Raw genomic sequence first — 18,753 nt, forward strand, 5'->3', positions numbered from 1 at the left:
AGGTGGTGGAGCTTTTGTGTATGGTAGGCTTACATCAAATGGTCACGTGGCTGTGGTGTGTAGAGTTTTGTCAATATTCCTGTAAATTGGCATTGAGCAAGAGTGGCCCCCTGGTGGTAAAGAGATGCATTTAATTTGGAATGGTTAAAAACATCAAAAGCTGCCATCCGTGAAACTAGATCAAGATCACTGGGGAAAAGCATTAAGCAGAAAGACGAGCAATCATTTTGTATGGTTGTTATGATAGAATATATTTGACAAATGCTATTCACTTAAAAATATGTTGTGCAAGAGTCCATAAGATAATTACGGAAGAGCATTAGGGCCAACAGCTGAGTTTTTCTTTTTTTTAAGCTTCTGAGTTTAAAGTCAGAAATTCTGACTTTTTTCTCAGAAATTATTTCTGACTTTTTTTCTCAGAAATACCGAGTTTTTTTCTCAGAAATTCTGACTTTAATCTCAGAAGTTCTGACTTCAAACTCAGAAGCTTAAAAAAATAATAAACTCAGTTGTTGGCCCTAATGCTCTTCCGTATAATAGATGAGAGAAAACGGTGCATCTAGGTGAAAGGTTTTACACATAAATGTAACCTTTAAGTGCAGAAGATGCCCGCAATTTAGTGGATCACGCCCATTTACAAACTACAGTTTTTATACGTTTAGTATAAAACGTTTATAGTTTTTATCGTCACATTTTATCACAATTTGACCTGCCTACACATTTGATGACTTTTGTCAGTTACAAATTATGAAATAGAATTCCCCCTGCTCTCGTGCATTGCTTAACAAGTCTGCCACCTAGTGGCATAGGCTACCATGATTCTGTACAATTATCTGAATATTAAGCTTTAATTATAATTTGGTCAATTAGGCAGATGCTTTTATCAAAATGACTTTCAATGTTTTGAGCTAGTGTTGGGGTTAAATAGGCTACTTTGCTCAAGGGCACAACGGTAGGCAATAATTGTCAAGTGCCCTGGCCAGGTATTGAAGGAGCAACTTTTCAGTCATTGCTCAGCCTACCCTCACCACTGAGCGGTGGTTATTATGGGGGTGGGGTATGGTCACGGTTGGAATCATCTACCAAGCGTTAGCCTATTTTCAACATGTGTAGTAGGCTAGACCTACAGTTTCACAAGATGGTGTGTTCACCATTTGAATCTGTTGCAAAAGTTAAGGGCGTCACTGAAAATAAGATCTCATTCCAGATAATTATCCTATCCGGATATATTGTATTTTCCCTTAAAATACACGATACTGTTGAATAGGTGGAAACAACATTTAAATGGTCGTTTGCTTTCTCACAATAAGATCAGTTCAGAAATGGCATACCTAAAAATCAGAAAGAAAAAAGGTAACCTACACGTCACGAGGGGGCTCATTATGTGGAATGAAACGCACCCCAGGTGTGGCAAATTACCGGAAATACAGGTAACAACTAGGCTACTGGTATCTTACATTTTCATACTCTGTGAAACTTTTCCACTTGCATTTTGTTAGGATTTTCAAGTAAACTGCAAATGCATCACTTGTTTGTTTGTAGGGGAAGGAAGTTCGTTCCAGGAAGAGGTCTATAATTATCTACAGTAATTTTCTTCCCTCCAGAGACACAAAGACCAGGTAATTTTGAAGGATAGTTTATTGCTTTGAAAATTTCAGGATCAATTTGAAATGAACATTGGTTGAATTCATTCAAAATGTTAATGCATAGCCAATAGATTCTACGCCGTGTTGCTTGTGGATACGTTTTATTCATCTGTGTGTAGGTGAGTAGCCGTCCCACTCGGTGAGCATTGTTGGTGAGAACCCTGACGCGAGTTTACGGACAACCAGATAACATTTTCTCATGTAAAGTGATGGTAACCTATTAGTCATTCAAAATGATACGCAGTGTTTACTGTGTTTTATTGTTTGCTTCTAGAGAGTTTTGGAGAGAATTCATGTTTTACGTTAGCTGTCTCCTACATATGTGAAGATAACAGAAACTGACCCAAGTAGATCAGCAGATCTCTAACGTGTAAAATATTACGCTTTTGAGCATAGCTGAACTTGAGTCATTATCATTGTTAGATCCAGCTACATTCACTCAACAATAAATCAATATGTAGCACTCCCCTCATTCATTTGGCTTCTTAATAATAATAATAGTAGCCTTATTATTATTATTATTATTATTATTATTAATATTGAACACAATTCTGCTCTGCAAAGTAGGACTTGAGGCGGAGTGATGGAGGGCATGGATATTGAGGAGCAGGAGCCGTTCCCCGTGGACAGGGATGGCAGACGTTTGGGAGGCGGCGGAGCAGGTGAGGAGGAGAAGAGGAAGCCGGGCTGCTGTGAGAGGTTCCAGAACACCGTCTCCAGGTGGATGCTTCCGGAAGACACTCGCAACAAGTACCTGGAGCGCGCCAACTGCTGCCCACCTCCCATCTTCATCATCCTTGTCAGTATCGCAGAGGTAGGGGGCTACAAGCGGAACCGGGTGAAACAAGAGTCCTCGTGAGTCCCGAGTAGGCAGCGAGTCGTTGGTTAAACTCAGATAGCAAGCGGATCTGGGCCATATACAAGCCAGATCTGGCCCTTGTGGCTTAGTTCCGGCCCATATATGGCCCAGAATCATGACGCATCCGCTTGCTATCTGGGAACTCAATCCCCCAGTATAAATACCGTCCACCTGTGCCAATGAAAAGGTTAGCTGTTTCAAATGGTGTCTTTCCCACACGAGACCCCGGTTCGAATCCCACCCAGGGCATGCCGAAAGGTATGGGTTACACATTTACATTAGTCATTTAGCAGACGCTTTTATCCAAAGCGCCTAACAATAGTTGCATTTGAAAAGCCAATGTACTACTACTTGCCAGAACTCACAAGTGCATCTCCGTTCTAAAACAAGTGACTAAGAGCATAAACTAGTGCTGAAGGCAAAGTGCAAGAATAGCAATCACACACACAATACACAAACACAACACCTATAAAATAGTATTGACTACACCAGTATGGAGTGATAAATTAATACTTTCTGCTCATTTAAGAAAACGGTGTTATTTGAATAATAGGTTGATAACATGACACGGATATGTGGGTGAATTCAGGGCACCGAGTTTGCATGCGGCTGAGGTCAGACATTCTGTGGGGCCCTTTTATGGTCCCATCCCTCTCTCTCTCTCTCTCCACCTCCCTCCCTCCCGAAGTCAGGCTTGATGATGCTCCACACTGAGCCCAGCCCCGTCCCAAACCAGCCACTACATTCACTACTCCTCGCTTTGAAGCTGTACTGGGCTCTCTGACGTTAACTATAGATCAGGGTCTAGTTTCTAGTCTGTCTTGTGTAGTGAAGAAGATCAGCAGAGAATCTGTCTCTGAGAACACATCCTCTTTAATCAGAGGTTAGACCGGGTGATAATGACATCGTAGCTTACTGCGTGGTCTACGTGACATCGCAAATGAGAGCTTGGTCAACCTAAATGTATTTTCCGTGCCTAAATAAAGGTTATGAATGAATGAATGAATGAATGAATGAATGAATGAATGAATGAATGAATGAATGAATGAATGAATGAATGAGCAAACGAATGAATGAATGTGCAAACGAATGAATGAACGAACAAATGAACGTGTAGGAAATGCCGGCGCTGCAGATGTCCATGCACATTCTGTGGTGGGTCTAACTTCTGAACGACACTGCTCCTGTGTGTGTGTGTGTGTGTGCGTGTGCGCGCGTGTGTGTGTGTGTGCGCGCGCTCAGCTGGCAGTGTTTATCTACTACGCGGTGTGGAAGCCTCAGAAGCAGTGGGTGACCCTGGATGAGGGCATCTGGAACAGCCCCCTCACCTACAAGCCAGGCCTTCGCCAGGAAGCGTGGCGCTTCGTCTCCTACATGTTTGTTCATGCCGGGTAAGCAGAACCCCCCCATGTCACTGATGCCCATGGCTATACTAAGTAACTAGACTCCCCTCCAACACAGATAGCGAGCTGAAGTATAGAGCTTGTTATTATCCCATTTACACCCACAAACAGCGGGCGGTTGTGTGTTCTTATGCTTATGGACTAATTCGGGTGCAGGTCTGTAGTCTACTCCTCCACCCTCCCATGTAATTCTCTCTGCCTCCCCTCCCTTTGTCCCTCCCTAGCGTGGAGCACATTCTGGGGAATCTGGTGATGCAGCTTCTACTAGGCATCCCCCTGGAGCTGGTGCACAAAGGCTTTGAAGTGGGCATGGTCTACATGGCAGGGGTCCTGGCAGGTGGGCGTGCCGGCGCCCTCTGTTGGCACCACTCACACACAGTCAGCCAGAGGAGGTTGCTCTAACCACACCTCCCTGATGAGGCATTAGAGGCCATCTTCAACTTAGAGGCCATCTTCAACTTCTCAATATATACCAAAAGCTTTTCATTTAGCTTCTTTGGAGTCTCCCTTTCATGTTATTTTACAGTGCACGGTATTCAACAGAAACGATTATGCTCTTTCATTGAAACATGAATACAAACATATAAATCTGATTATCCATAGAACGGACATGTTCAAACTCTAATCTGCTGGCTTTCTTCTTTGTCCTGAGCTGGTCCTGGTGGTATGCTCAATAGTTTACATCCTCTGTGTAACCCGAAGTCTGTTTTTCCTGTTTGGCAGTGCATGTCCGCGTTTCAAAGATGCCTTTGATGCTGATCGTGTGTGTGTGTGTGTTTGTGTGTGTGTGGGGGGGGGGTTCTCTCAGGCTCCCTGGCCAGCTCCATCTTTGATCCTCTGAGTGCCCTGGTGGGGGCCTCTGGGGGGGTCTACGCCTTGCTGGGAGGCTACTTCATGAACGCTGTGGTGGTGAGCTTAACACACGAGTCTCCTAACGCTGTCTAGATGCAAATGGGCTTTGCTAAACATACAATGAAATCTATTTTACTCTCAAATGTCAAAGTCCTTTTTACCAGTCCCTGGCTCTCTTTTTTACCACTACAGCCTTACTGAATACTTCTCTCTAATGCTGAATTCTTCTACTCCACTCAGAACTTCAGAGAGATGATCCCACTGTTAGGAGTGTTTCGTATCCTGGTGATAGTGCTTATTGGTATGTTATTTAGTTTATCACACCCTCAGACAGTATATATGATTGTCAGTACTCTCTTATTTGACTTGACTTTGAAGAGGTACAGTTCATATTCAGCTGATTTTCATCTCTAAGTTAGTGATCTTCATGATTGTTCGATTGTATAAAACATTCGGTTTTCTCTCTCTCACAAGTGGGGACGGATGTTGGATTTGCCATTTACAGAAGATTTATCTCCGATGACGCTGGCATGAAGGTATAAATCCATCTCTATGTTGTCATTTCTCTACGAGAATGCATGGCATTATTAAAATGCATCCAACTGAAGCCCCCCGCAGACCGCATCCGCCACGATGTCGTACGACGGCGCACGACGGCGTGTCCGGCTAGCCCCGCACACAGGCTGCGACATTCGACGCATTCTAGTGCACTTTAAAAATAAAAATAAATCCCAGTTGATCAGACAATGACAAATGTCCAACAACCTCGCAATGGGTAAGTTAATCTTATAATTTCTTCAATAAAATAATGGTGATAGTAGCTAAGCTATTGTGATTGTAAAATCACTAAGTGATTTTGTATCTTTTAGAAACAATTACTTTGATGTATCAGTCACATAACCGTTTTTGTGTCCGTTTCAGTAGGCAACATTGTGGCAAAACATTGTAGCTAGCCTATCTGGCACTCGCAATATTGTGCTAACGTTAGCCTAGATAACATAGTTAACGGACCTTATGTATGTTATGTAACATAACGTAGTTAACAGACGTTAGTACAGGTATGTTGTGCTATGCACCACGTTTTTCTAGCAGGCAACATTTTATGGCAAAACATTGTATCTGGCACTCATAACGTAGCTAGTGCTACATAGTTAACAGACGTTAGTAGGCTAATATGTAGCCTAACGTTTGGCTATGCATCAACCGCAGTGTTTGAGTGTCTGTTTTCAAGTAGGAAAAACATTGTAGCTAACAAGAACATCTGGTGTAGACATTAGTAATATGCACCAACCGCAGTTGGTGTGTTTGTTTTCAAGTTGGCAACAGTAAGAACATAGTTAACAAATGTTAGTAGGCAAATTAGGCTATGTATAAGATATCCAAGTATAATGAGCATGCCACATAATGCCATATACCTACAACATTTTAGCAGTGTAGCCTATATGCAGGTAATATTATTCTTGATTTTATTAAGACACATACAACCTTTCTCCCACACAAGCTAGATATTTACTATTGATATTGTTTTGTCCCTTTTCCTTGAGCAAAACAGATACTTGTGTAACAGAGGACCCAGGGATGCCTACATTCTCCGTGACAAGCTGGCTGCATACTTCGGCTCCCCATAGGGCAGTTTGGCCTGGCAGGATGGGTGTAGGCAAACCAAGCCCTCCTCTCCAGCCTACACCAACTGGCAGTCCTCCTCACCAGTCTATTCATGGGTTTCAAATGTAGTCCTAGACCTGCCATATTGGGGACCAACACAGGTGTTTCAATTTATCTGATTGGCTCTACTGCATAGAATCCTATGCAGTAGAACTAATTAATTCATTTGAAACACCTGTGTTGGGTCCCAACATGGCAGGTCTAGGACTACATTTGAAACCCATTAATACTATCTGGCTCTCCTCACCAGCCTATACCATCAGGCAGTCCCCCTCACCAGCCTATACCACCTGGCAGTCCTCCTCACCAGCCTATACCACCAGGCAGTGGAGACACGCATAGCTGGGTGTTTGGCTGACATCTCTGAGTGGATGACGACACATCACCTCAAGCTCAATTCAAGATTCATGCTCTACAACATCAGGAGGATTCGCCCTTTCCTCACTGATGAAACGGTGCAGGTACTCATCCAGGCCCTGGTCATCTCCCGCTTTGACTACTGCAACTCCCTCCTCGCTGTGGCCCCGGCGTCAGCCATTAAACCTCCGGAACTTGTCCAGAAAGCTGCTGCTCGCCTGGTGTTCAACCACCCCAAGTTCTCCCACACAACTTCCCTCCTCCGTTCCCTACACTGGCTCCCTGTAGCGGCTCGCATCCAGTTTAAAACTCTGGCGCTAACCTACAGGGCAATGAAAGGAACAGCCCCCTCCTACCTCCAGGCCATGGTCAAACCCTACACCCCCTCCCGACCGCTACGCTCTGCTACCTCGGGGCGACTGGTTGCCCCGTCACTCCGAGGCCCCTGCGGTCGATCGACACGGTCATGGCTCTTCTCTGTCCTGGCCCCGCAGTGGTGGAATGAACTGCCCACTGATCTCAGGACAGCAGAGTCGCTGCCCATCTTTCGTCGCAGGCTCAAAACTCATCTCTTCAAGAAGTACTACAACAATCTTCCCTCCTAAGCACTTATTGTATTTTATTGTATTGTATTGTATTGCACTGTACTTTAGATTGCTATTCTTGAACTTTGCCTTCAGCACTAGATCATGCTCTTAGTCACTTGTTTTAGAGAGAAGATGCACTTGTGAGTTCTGGCAAGTAGTAGTACATTGGCTTTTCCTACGTTAAATGCAATTATTGTTAGTCGCTTTGGATAAAAGTGTCTGCTAAATGATTGTAATGTAATGTAAATGTAATGCAGTCCTCACCAGCCTATACCACCTGGCACCTCTGTGACAAGCTGACTGCTTTCTTCAGCTCCCCAGAGGGCAGTCTGTACTGGGGGATGGAAGGGTGTAACCAAACCAATCCCCCCTCACCCCTCCCTCACCACTACAGACAGACACACACACACACACACACACACACTCTCTCTCTCTCTCTCTCTCTCACACACACACACACACCACCACCACCACCAGCAGTAGTAGTATTACTAAACAATAAATTCATTATATAAATCCATGCACTCATGCCATTTTTTATTCAAAATGAACATGACTACAGTTATGTTACTATGGAAGGAATATTGATTTAGCAGTTTAGTTTTTTGGTCATAGTTCAACCCCAGGATTATTTATTATAGCTATGTACATAACACACCCATGTTATTTAATTGCACTGACTATGTCATGGACACAAACAGTCATGGGATGGGATAAGTAGGGAAGGGATGGGATAAGTAGATGAGGATGATACTGATAGATTACAGATAGTAATGTTAATTGTCCGTTTGGGAACCTTTACGTCTAGTGGAGTACCTAGGACTGGACTGAGGAACTGGTTTGTACTGACACTGTAAGGACAAGCGATAACAAGAATTCCAATGTACCTGTAGGCTACTCATACTTATTTTACACATAGCAAATATTATAATAGTTATAACGTTATTTTATTCTGTACAGTAGGCACCACTAGAGGGCAGTCTGGTATAGCCTACCATATAGACACAGCCTGCACCTGGGCCATATTTAATCTATAAACCTGTGTGCACCGTTTTGTTACGGTTCCCACTTTAACCCAATCAGCAGTGATTCAATCCACCACCTGATCTGTTTCAATAAACGTTTTGCTAACGTTAGCTACATATTGTCGGGGCTGAACGCAGACCTGGTGACTGGTGCTGTTTCTACTAGCACTATCTCCATACGATGAATGTAGGCGAAGATGATCGTGGCTAAAGATACTTTTCAAACTTGTCACCAGTTATCACCAGTCCAACTAGCTAACACTAGCTAATTTTACTCGTATCAAGTTATCATGGTCAAGACTCAAAACTGCCCAGCATAGTGAGTACTTTACCTGATAATCCCACGATTTCACCAATCTCTCGCCAGCACCGGTCTCTTATGTTGTCTTTTGTAATGTTTGGACATGGGGTCATAGCATTGGATATTTCTGCACCTCGGCAATTATTTTCTCCTCTATTGTAATACAGCTGGGTAGACTAAAATAACCGTTAATAAAATAGATGTAGGCTAGCCTACATTTTAGCAAAACAATAGGCCTAAACGACACAACAAGGACATGGAAGAGATGGGAATAAAAATGTTTAACTTTTAATGATTAGCTTACTTTTACATATATTTAATAGACAGGCATTGCAGGAAATCACATGCATTAATCCAAGTTGGATTGCCGTGTCGGCAGCCGCATTCCAAAAAATAGAGCCGAGTCGAAATCAACCCGGGGCGACATTGTCGGCAGCTGTCGCCAGCTGTCGGCACGCCGCCGGTGTGCGGGCTTCCATAGGAAACAATGGGAGCTATTTATTTGGAACGTCGTTTTGTGTCGTGTCGTGGCGGTGGCGGATGCGGTCTGCGGGGGGCTTGAGGCTCAGACTTGATGCGGTTGACAACAATCCTTTACTAGACGGACTTAACTGGAGACGCTCACACTAGATTTGTGCCTTGCGCAATCAGGATGGTCTCACGAGGCTGGTTAGGTCCATCCTGGTACATGAACATAATAACAGTGTTATGTTCCTGTTTCCTTCCTGTGTGGGGCACTGTCAGGGCTGCTTCTGAACTGGCCCTGCTAGTTTGACTTGCTCTCCACCCTTAGTGTGGCTAGCCAAGGGTCAGCAATGTTAACTGCAGGTCTAGTGTGCCTTTGTTGGTTTAAAAAGAATGAAACTCTAGCTGGAGCCCACCCTCCTCTGCCCCTCCCCACAGGTGTCCTTCGTGGCCCACATCGGGGGAGGGGTGGCAGGCATGACCATCGGCTACGTCTTCTTCAGCTGCTACAACAAGAAGCTGCTCAAAGACCCCCGGTTCTGGCTCTGCATCGTGGGCTACCTGGTGTTCCTGCTCTTTGCGGTGCTCTTCAACATCTTCCTGTCCCCGGCGCCATGATTCACTAAGGGCAGGTCCCGCAGGTCTTCGTGTCCCCGACGCCATGATTCACTAAGGGCAGATCCCGCAGGTCTTCCTGTCCCCGGCGCCATGATTCACTAAGGGCAGATCCCGCAGGTCTTCCTGTCCCCGACGCCATGATTCGTTAAAGACAGATCCCGCAGGTTTGTGTGAGGCTACTAATAAGCGATGGAGATTTTATTTCAGGTTTATTTTTATAAGGGGTTTACTAGAAATGTATTCCCCGGGAGTTGTCTGAAACGGTCCCTTACCGACTTGCTCTGATTGACCCCTGCTGTTTTAAAAGTAACATAAAATATTTTAAACTGTTCATTGCTTTGATTTTTTTATACATTACATATTTCAGGCAAAGTTGGCAATGTGTGCTATAACTTGACAATAAAACAACACGGTGCATGACAATTTGATTCTATACCTCTTAGTTGAATGTCTCAGGCAAGGGTGTACAGTTGTTCCAGTTTTATTAGAGGTTTATTAGAGTTTTAATGTACTTTAATGTTTAATGTACTGTAGTTACATATAGATGATTGTCAAGTGGCCTGGCCCTGTCGCTGGTCAGAAGCTCCACCCACTGGGCTATACCACCCACATGGGACTATTCCTTGAGTTCATATGAACACTATGCAAATGACTTGATGCATTCCAATTTCAAACGTCCTGCATGATTAGGAAAATATGGCTTTTGTTTATATTGTCTTGGTTTATATTGTCTGGTAGAAGAAGCCTGTGGAGCAGCAGAGGGCAGGTTTGTGTTTCTGATGTTGTGTTGTCTATGGCGCAGCAGAGGGCAGGTTTGTGTTTCTGATGTTGTGTTGTCTATGGAGCAGCAGAGGGCAGGTTTGTGTTTCTGATGTTGTGTTGTCTATGGAGCAGCAGAGGGCAGGTTTGTGTTTCTGATGTTGTGTTGTCTATGGAGCAGCAGAGGGCAGGTTTGTGTTTCTGATGTGTTGTCTATGGAGCAGCAGAGGGCAGGTTTGTGTTTCTGATGTGTTGTCTATGGAGCAGCAGAGGGCAGGTTTGTGTTTCTGATGTGTTGTCTATGGAGCAGCAGAGGGCAGGTTTGTGTTTCTGATGTGTTGTCTATGGAGCAGCAGAGGGCAGCATTACACAGGGAAGCTATTTATTCATTTCAATTGTGTCAGTTTGTGAGTTATATAACTGGTGAAATTCAGTTCATGAGACTGTAAATGTAGCAAATCTCAAGAGAGACCTGTGATATTCTGGTAGTGTGTATGTATGCCTTTTGTTTTTTATATGTCTTTTTTAAACTTTAAACTGCATGGCAATAAAACAAATTCTGATTTTCTGGTAGTGTATTGTATGCCTTTTAATGTTTTTTTTTGTAGATATGTTGAAAATGTGTAAACATAATACCATTATCATGTGTTGCTTATTGTAAATGACATACAAGATACATCTTATATCAGGGAATAGGCATCAAATTCCAAACTTGAAGTTAGTTTATAGTATGTAATTTTTGTATCACTTGAAATGCATTTTTTATTTCAATAAAATTACTTTGGAAAATGTGATCCCTCTTCATTTGGTTGACATGCTGTGCATAATTTGTGTGTGTAATAATTAGGACGGAGTCATTGATTTTCTCTGCGTACTAACTTGTGGCATTAAAGCTCAGTTTTTTCCTCAATTGATTTGGCACATTTCTCCAAAAGGTCACTGTACTCAAAACAATTAACAGCTGATTAAACTTGTATATTTCAGATGAGCTAATAGTACGTTTAGAAACGAGTAACTAATGAGGAGGTAATGGAGGAGTACTTGGTAATACTCAGTTTCATGCACCACTCTAGCGGATCCAAACTTGTTTACTTGTAACCTCATCATTACTTAATCATTAGTTACTATTTTGTGTATCTTATTGTACATTTAGGCATCATACAGAGTAGTTACTAGGTAATCCCTCACTACCTCATCATTACTAAAGCATAGTTACTCTTTTGTGTACCTTATTGTAAAGTTAGACATCATACAGAGTAGTTACTAGGTAGTCCTTCATTACCACATCATTACTTAATTATTAATCATTAGGATTCAGTTAATCAGTAACTACTCATTAACGAATCATTGGTTCCTCAGTAGCTACTATATTAGTCCCAAGTCTGTTCTCTACTAACCCATCAGTATCTACTATACAGTCATGGATTCATAGTTAATAGGTAACTACTCAATAACTAATCATTGGTTCCTCAGTAACTACTATAGTAGTCCCCAGTCTGTTCTCTAGCTCCTCAGTAACTACTATAGTAGTCCCCATCAATATCTACTCAATAACTAATCTCAGAGTTAATTAGTAACTATGCATTAACTAATCATTGGTTCCTCATTAGTTACTCAGTAACTATTCATTTTTTGTGTACCTTATTGTAAAGTGTTAACGTAAAGTCTGTTTAGATGCAAAATGTGTGAAATCCATTTAGAAAAACTAAAGGCAAGGACCACTTCCTGTGAAGCTTAATGAAGTTAGTGTATTCTGCATGCTGCCATGCTGTCTGGGGGTTGAGGGGACTTTAGTACGTCCATGTACAGTGTGTTGATGGGACACCCATGTGATTGTTGCCCGTGTCTTGGTTCTCACAGCAGCAGTTTAGCTGGAAGTGTTAGGAGTTTCTGGTGTCTCTGGCAGTGACTCATCAGCCTCATTCTACTGGCTGCTATTTTATCACTCACCCTTGGTAACCCCCATACAGATGCTTGTTGGTAACATGCTCGTTCTGGTTGATGTTTAGTACTGCATGCAGCATTCTGGTGTAGCACCCATCTAGGGACTTCTGCAGGGTGGGCTTCAGGGCCACCATCAGCCATATGGGAGAGCAGACTCTACCGTCACATAGAAGAAGCTGAGCTTGATATGATGGGAGTGGTTGGAGGTCCACACACTGGCCATGTCGTTCAGAGCCGTCCATGGAAGCGCTTCCTCACTTTAAGATCTTGCTCCGACGAGTTGACCCATTAAGTCATTGACAGTCAGTCAGTGCCTCTTGTTGTCGTTAGAGGTGGATGGTCCGGGAGGATGTTGTAGGCGATAACCTTGGCTTTCTTGGAATTTAGCGAAAGACCAACCTTGGTCACCACTGTGGTCAAGAGCTCCTGTTCCTGCTCCACACGGTCAGATAGCAGACTGATGTCATCCACATAGGTGTTAGGACTAGCAGGGAGTCTCTGACTTCCTAGGTGTAGTAGTGAGGCCGGATTCCTACTCCCGTGTCCCATCCACTGATGGCCCTCTTTATATGGTCCAGGACTATAATGAAGAGGAGGGGGCCGAGGGTGTCCCCTTGCAACCCCCCCGACAGGATGTCAAACTCCTCGTGGTTGCTGTTGGAGTCACCGGCTGTCACCTGGTATATAGCCTGGTGTGACGCGGTGCCATGCTTGCCACTCGACTTCCTTAGCTCTCATTAGGGTGCACTGCCGTTTAAAAAGGACCATTGATCGCATCCCGGTGGCTGCCACCACTCTAGCCAGTCTATGTGGAACATTCGGAATAAACGGAGAACATCGATACCCTGCCTTTATTTAATTAAATATGTCTCAATTGTTTGCTTTGGGTGGATTGGACACCTAACACACTAGACTGGAGGGAGGATGAAGCTGCAGGTAGTGAGTTCATGCTCAGGTGCTTTTTACTCTTTTGGGACAACATTTAATTGACCAACCGGATTGAATACAATGAGAACTGAACTAGTCTAGTACAAAGGAAATGCCAACAGTATGGCTCGATAGGATGGGATAGAATGGAGGGGTTACATCTATGTGCTACATTGATGCAAGGCTAACTTGTCAGTCTACTGTACAATTATTGTAAAGGCAATTAGCCTACTGTAGAAGCTATGCAATATGCCAATAGAGGGTTAATGACTATGGTTCAGCTGCCATCAGCAGGAAAATCACAGTCTGGCTGAGACCTCTCCAAAAGGGTTTACTTCTGTTGTGTTTGTATCAGATTTGGTTATGTCAATCGATTAGCTGGTCATCTGTTTGGAAAGTATGGATACTTCCTTTGCCTGGGGATTAGGGTTCAGGTCTCCCTGGTATCTTTAGCGTGCTCTGTATAACCAGTCACATGCATAATCTAGGTTATCCATAGGGGGCTTGTAGTGTAGTAGCTGTGGGGCAGTAGACAGACATGTAATGGAATTCTCATTGATTCCTCAGTCACAATCAAAATGGATGACTTTAGGTGGTCTGGGGTGCTCACAGAGTCTTTACCACTGGCTCACTTGAACATAAAGCCCAATCATTCATGTTATATTATTTTAATTCTAAAGAGAAATCAACATTCATGTGTTAACATAGCATTCATTTGGTAGCATTACAATGCCTTAAATACATGTCACTGTTAACGATGACCATCAGATTTAGGACAACACAAACTAGGTTCTGTGGCTCAAGAGATTATTGTGGCCATGACAGGGATGGTGTAATAGATGGATAGTGTATTTAAGAGACTTAATTAGATAGTTTAATTTATGCCTTTTGTTGTTGATAGTACAATTATATAATAATAAAAAACCCAACAAGATAAATAGAAGGCCAAGTTAAAGAATTATCACAACACAAGGCTTCCCGTATCTCCCAGGACTTGTAACGAGCTATCCCAGGTGTGGATGAGCAATCAGGTGAAGGAGCTAGGAGGCAGCAGCCTAGAGAAGGTACCTGCCATTCAGAACTGACCTCTGGCTCTGTACTGTAACATATGAAACCAGTAAGCTATTGTAGTAAGAGCATGCTAAAAGCATGCATTGATACAGAAATTGCTAGAGGGCAAAATTCCAGCAATGTCCGAGAAAGGGTTGAATGGTCTGAAAATGGCACACTATGAATATTTTCAGTTATGTCAGTCTTGAATGTATCTAAAGGATACTATCAACCAATCAACAGTAGTTAGTAAGTGCAACTTGCCAGACTAAATATCGTGTCAACTGGTAGAAAGACTTAATTACATACAGAGGTAGGGGAGCACTAGAGTATGAAATCGGACATGACCGATTGATTGTATTACAATGAGAAAAAACTATTGATCACAAAAAGGCTATGCAGCTCAGTGCCTATTATAGCGTTGTGTTGGTGTTGGGACCTTACAGCACGGGTTAACAGTTCCAATTAAATTCTATTTTATATTATCCATAGGCTACTAGACATTGCTTCAGATTAACTCTACCATTAACAATAGGCTATCAACTGTGTGCGTGAGTGTGAATGAAATAAAGCACTGATTGATTGAATGTCTCCGACATTAGATGGGCAGAAGTATTAAGAAGCAGACAACTTACAGGGGCATCTATCTGATAATTGTGGTAGCAGGCCTATTAACTATACCATAGTTAAGTTAACTAAGTGTCCTGTACAACAATGCTCACAACGTCAACGTGTAGCCTATCAGTTTACCAAGTGAACTGAAAAAAAGCTCATAATCATGTATTTTGAAATAATATATTAGGCCTATTGTTAATAACTAGGCTATTTAGTGACACTGAAGCCAGCATTAAGGAGTACAACTGATGACTCAAAAAACAAAACATTTAAATCACCACCACGCACACTGGTGGAGCTCTATTGAATTTCTCCAGCCAGGCATCAGCACTGGCAGCCTCCCGTGGCTGTGTTCTCTCTATCTGTTGGCGACCGTGGGTACAGACGGGTCACAGAAGTTCAGGTGATGCGTAGCGACAGATGTGGAGGGGGCTCCAACGATTTTTGACCATTTTGGTGGCCTCGTCACGACGGTATGACCCGCGGGGATTTAAATCACCGGCAGTCTGTCTACGCTGCTGCAAGGTAAATGGAAATTACATATTGATTTCTTACGTTGTTTATATTAACGGCTAAGAGATTACTTTATTCGGTCATAACAGGTCTACGGACAGGACCAAGAGAAAAAAATAACAGCAGAAGAATTCATCATTGAATTCATTAAATGTCATATATATAGGCCACTATATTTTGTTTAAATACAGCAAACATGTAACTCTAAATCGAACATGTCCGCGTTTTGTATGTCATATGGGGAATGGTAGGCCTATGTAATTATTTGTTATCCAATCTTTATTGTAAATTTCGTAATTACGTGGAACAACACTGTATTGTGTTGGCTTTAAGCAAATGTCCTATGTACAATTTTAGCATTAGCTTTGATTTGCCACTTAATGTGCATTTCAGTCATTCGTCTACTGCTTTTAGCTACAAACACTGTGGAATGCATTTGACGTCCTCTAAAGAATAGCTTCCCCACGGCACAGACATGTATAATGTACTCGACTGAATAGCAGATGCAAAATTGTATACTTGAAAAAAAAAAATCTAATTATATAGTAATCAATGCGTAAGTCAACACGTTTCTCTCTCTCAATCCCTTCATCCCATTCATCTTAATCCTACACCTTTCAACCTTATCTGTGGCTGACTGCTCCATTCTGCCAGTCACAATGGTCGCGTGAAGATGGGGGACTGGCACTTTCTGGGTGGGATACTGGAGGAGGTGCATATCCACTCCACCATGGTGGGCAAGATCTGGCTCACCATCCTGTTCATCTTCCGCATGCTGGTGCTCGGCGTGGCCGCCGAGGACGTGTGGAACGACGAACAGGTCGACTTCGTCTGCAACACCGAGCAGCCCGGCTGCCGGAACGTCTGCTACGACCTGGCGTTCCCCATCTCCCTCATCCGGTACTGGGTTCTCCAGGTCATCTTTGTGTCCTCGCCCTCCCTGGTCTACATGGGGCACGCTCTCTACCGCCTCCGCGCCCTTGAGAAGGAGCGCCAGAGGAAGAAGGCTGTGCTGCGCCGCGAGCTGGACACGGTGGACGTGGAGCAGGCGGAGGCGCGGAAGAGGATCGAGCGGGAGATGAGACAGCTGGAGCAGGGCAAGCTCAACAAGGCTCCCCTGAGAGGGTCCCTGCTACGCACCTACGTGGCCCATATCGTCACCCGCTCTGCTGTGGAGGTGGGGTTCATGACGGGCCAGTATGTCCTCTACGGCTTCCAGCTTAGACCTCTCTTTAGGTGCGAGCGTGACCCCTGCCCGAACGCTGTCGACTGCTACATCTCGCGGCCCACCGAGAAGAGCGTCTTCATGGTGTTCATGCAGAGCATTGCCGGCGTCTCCCTCTTCCTCAACATCTTGGAGATCATGCACCTGGGCTACAAGAAGATCAAAAAGGGCATCTTGGACTACTACCCGCGCTCGCAAGATGAACTGGACGACTACTACACCTGCAAGAAAGACTCTGCCGTGCCACAGACATGCACAGGCACCTCCACCAGCTGCAAAGCCACAATTGCTTCAGCACCTAGTGACTACAATCTTCTGTTGGAGAAGGCCCTGGACGCCAATGTCTACCCCTCCGCCTACCTCAATCTTCAGGGAGAGCTGGCAGGTAAGAGTTTGGATGACCCCAAGAACGCTGTACAACATAGCCCCACAGAGCACAACTCCAACTCAAACACCACCAGCAGTGACGCTCACTCACCGTCCTGCCACTCGGTGACCCCTCCGAAGCAGCAGGAGCAGGCAGATGACTTCGCCCACCTACCTCCACACTACGGCGAGGAGAAAGACGGAGGGAGCCCAGAGTCACCAAAACGTCCAAGAGACTCGTCGCACCCCTCTTCCTGCCCAACGTTGCCGGTCAGGGAAGTGAGGAAACCATGGAGGGTCAATACTTCCTTGAACTGCTCCACAGTGGTGGAGGGTAAGAGCTCCGATACAGATTCCCATGGAGGAACCAAACCTTGTGGTGGATACTCGGGCAGTCGGGAAGCCCAAGCTTCATCGAAATATGACCTCAAACGTTCAAGCCGGCCAACCACCCCAGACTCACTGGAGGACTCCGGTTCAGGGTCGAGGCATAGCCCAAGACCACTCCCATTAAACCGCCGACCTTCGATGGCAAGCAGTTGCCCAAGCAGCAGGCGAGCCCCGACAGACTTGCAAATCTGAACGGTTCTCAAACCATAGTTTGACATTTTTAAGGTGAATATGAAAATGTTTGCGGTCTCATTTTTTCACCCTCATCACTGACTCTACATGAATGACAATATGGTCAGACATTTCAAGTGGGTCAATAGTGCGGAGAAAGGAGAAACTAATCTGATATCTTTCTTTGATTTCACATGGCAGCAAAACCCTTTCATATTTACTACAGACAACAAACAAGAGAGGTGTTATTACATTATGAAGTAGCCTAATGCTTACTGACAACAGAAAATTATATATTACACATTTGTATATTTGCGTGCAGACGTTTTCCTGATACTTTTGTACATTAAAACCATCTCAAAATGTGAGCAACCTACAATAAATGTTTTGTGTAATGATGCTGATCCTGTTAAAATCAATGGCTTGACAGTGACACAATGCTGCAACTGTTACATAAACAGATACTTCTATAATCCCAGAGGGTAAATTGATTCAATTTAGCAGCAAGTCACAGAAAACAACAATGTAAAGGATCAAAAACCCAGATTTAAGTAGTTGAACAGTAAGAGAAAATGTGCATTGTACGCAAATGTGCATTGTATCTATTATGATAGCAAATTGTATTTTAGTATTAACATTTGTGCTATTAAAGCATATTTTCATTCCTATCACATTCCTAAACTGTCACATTTGAGTTGCTATAGTCTCATCTATTGAAACCTTTAGTGTCATTTTGTGTTTCAAACCTGAGGGGGGCCTAAATGCATGGCAAACCCTGTGAAGTCAAAGCACATGCTATCCCTAGACTATAGGCAAACAAATGAATAGTCATAGCCTACAGCCTTTAATAATCAACTAACAAGATGCATAGTATTTGTAGTGGATATCACTGCCAAGGGATTTGAAGGTGAAAGTCTAAGAAAAACTGCAAAGTCACCAGGACATCAAATATTATATTTGAAAAAAAAGTACTGTATTTGGAAATATTAAATATACAAAATAAGTTAAACAGTAG

General features: G+C 43.6%; 2 protein-coding genes across 2 annotated transcripts; both read left to right on the forward strand.

Moving 5' to 3' along the window:
* Positions 1-2,229: 2,229 nt before the first annotated feature.
* Positions 2,230-9,778, forward strand: rhbdl2 (rhomboid, veinlet-like 2; the record flags this gene model as incomplete). The annotated part of the gene is made up of 7 exons (XM_084444193.1): positions 2,230-2,460; positions 3,748-3,896; positions 4,133-4,245; positions 4,717-4,817; positions 5,001-5,061; positions 5,235-5,296; positions 9,599-9,778. 7 exons carry the CDS (start codon positions 2,230-2,232, stop codon positions 9,776-9,778), a joined length of 897 nt encoding a protein of 298 aa, XP_084300319.1.
* A 5,770-nt stretch (positions 9,779-15,548) lies between these two features.
* gja9a (gap junction protein alpha 9a) lies at positions 15,549-17,759 on the forward strand (the record flags this gene model as incomplete). Its single annotated transcript, XM_084444237.1, has 2 exons — positions 15,549-15,598; positions 16,241-17,759. 2 exons carry the CDS (start codon positions 15,549-15,551, stop codon positions 17,757-17,759), a joined length of 1,569 nt encoding a protein of 522 aa, XP_084300363.1.
* Positions 17,760-18,753: the final 994 nt, after the last annotated feature.

Source organism: Borostomias antarcticus (assembly GCF_949987555.1).
Source record: "Borostomias antarcticus genome assembly, chromosome: 10".
Lineage (NCBI taxonomy): Eukaryota > Metazoa > Chordata > Actinopteri > Stomiiformes > Stomiidae > Borostomias > Borostomias antarcticus.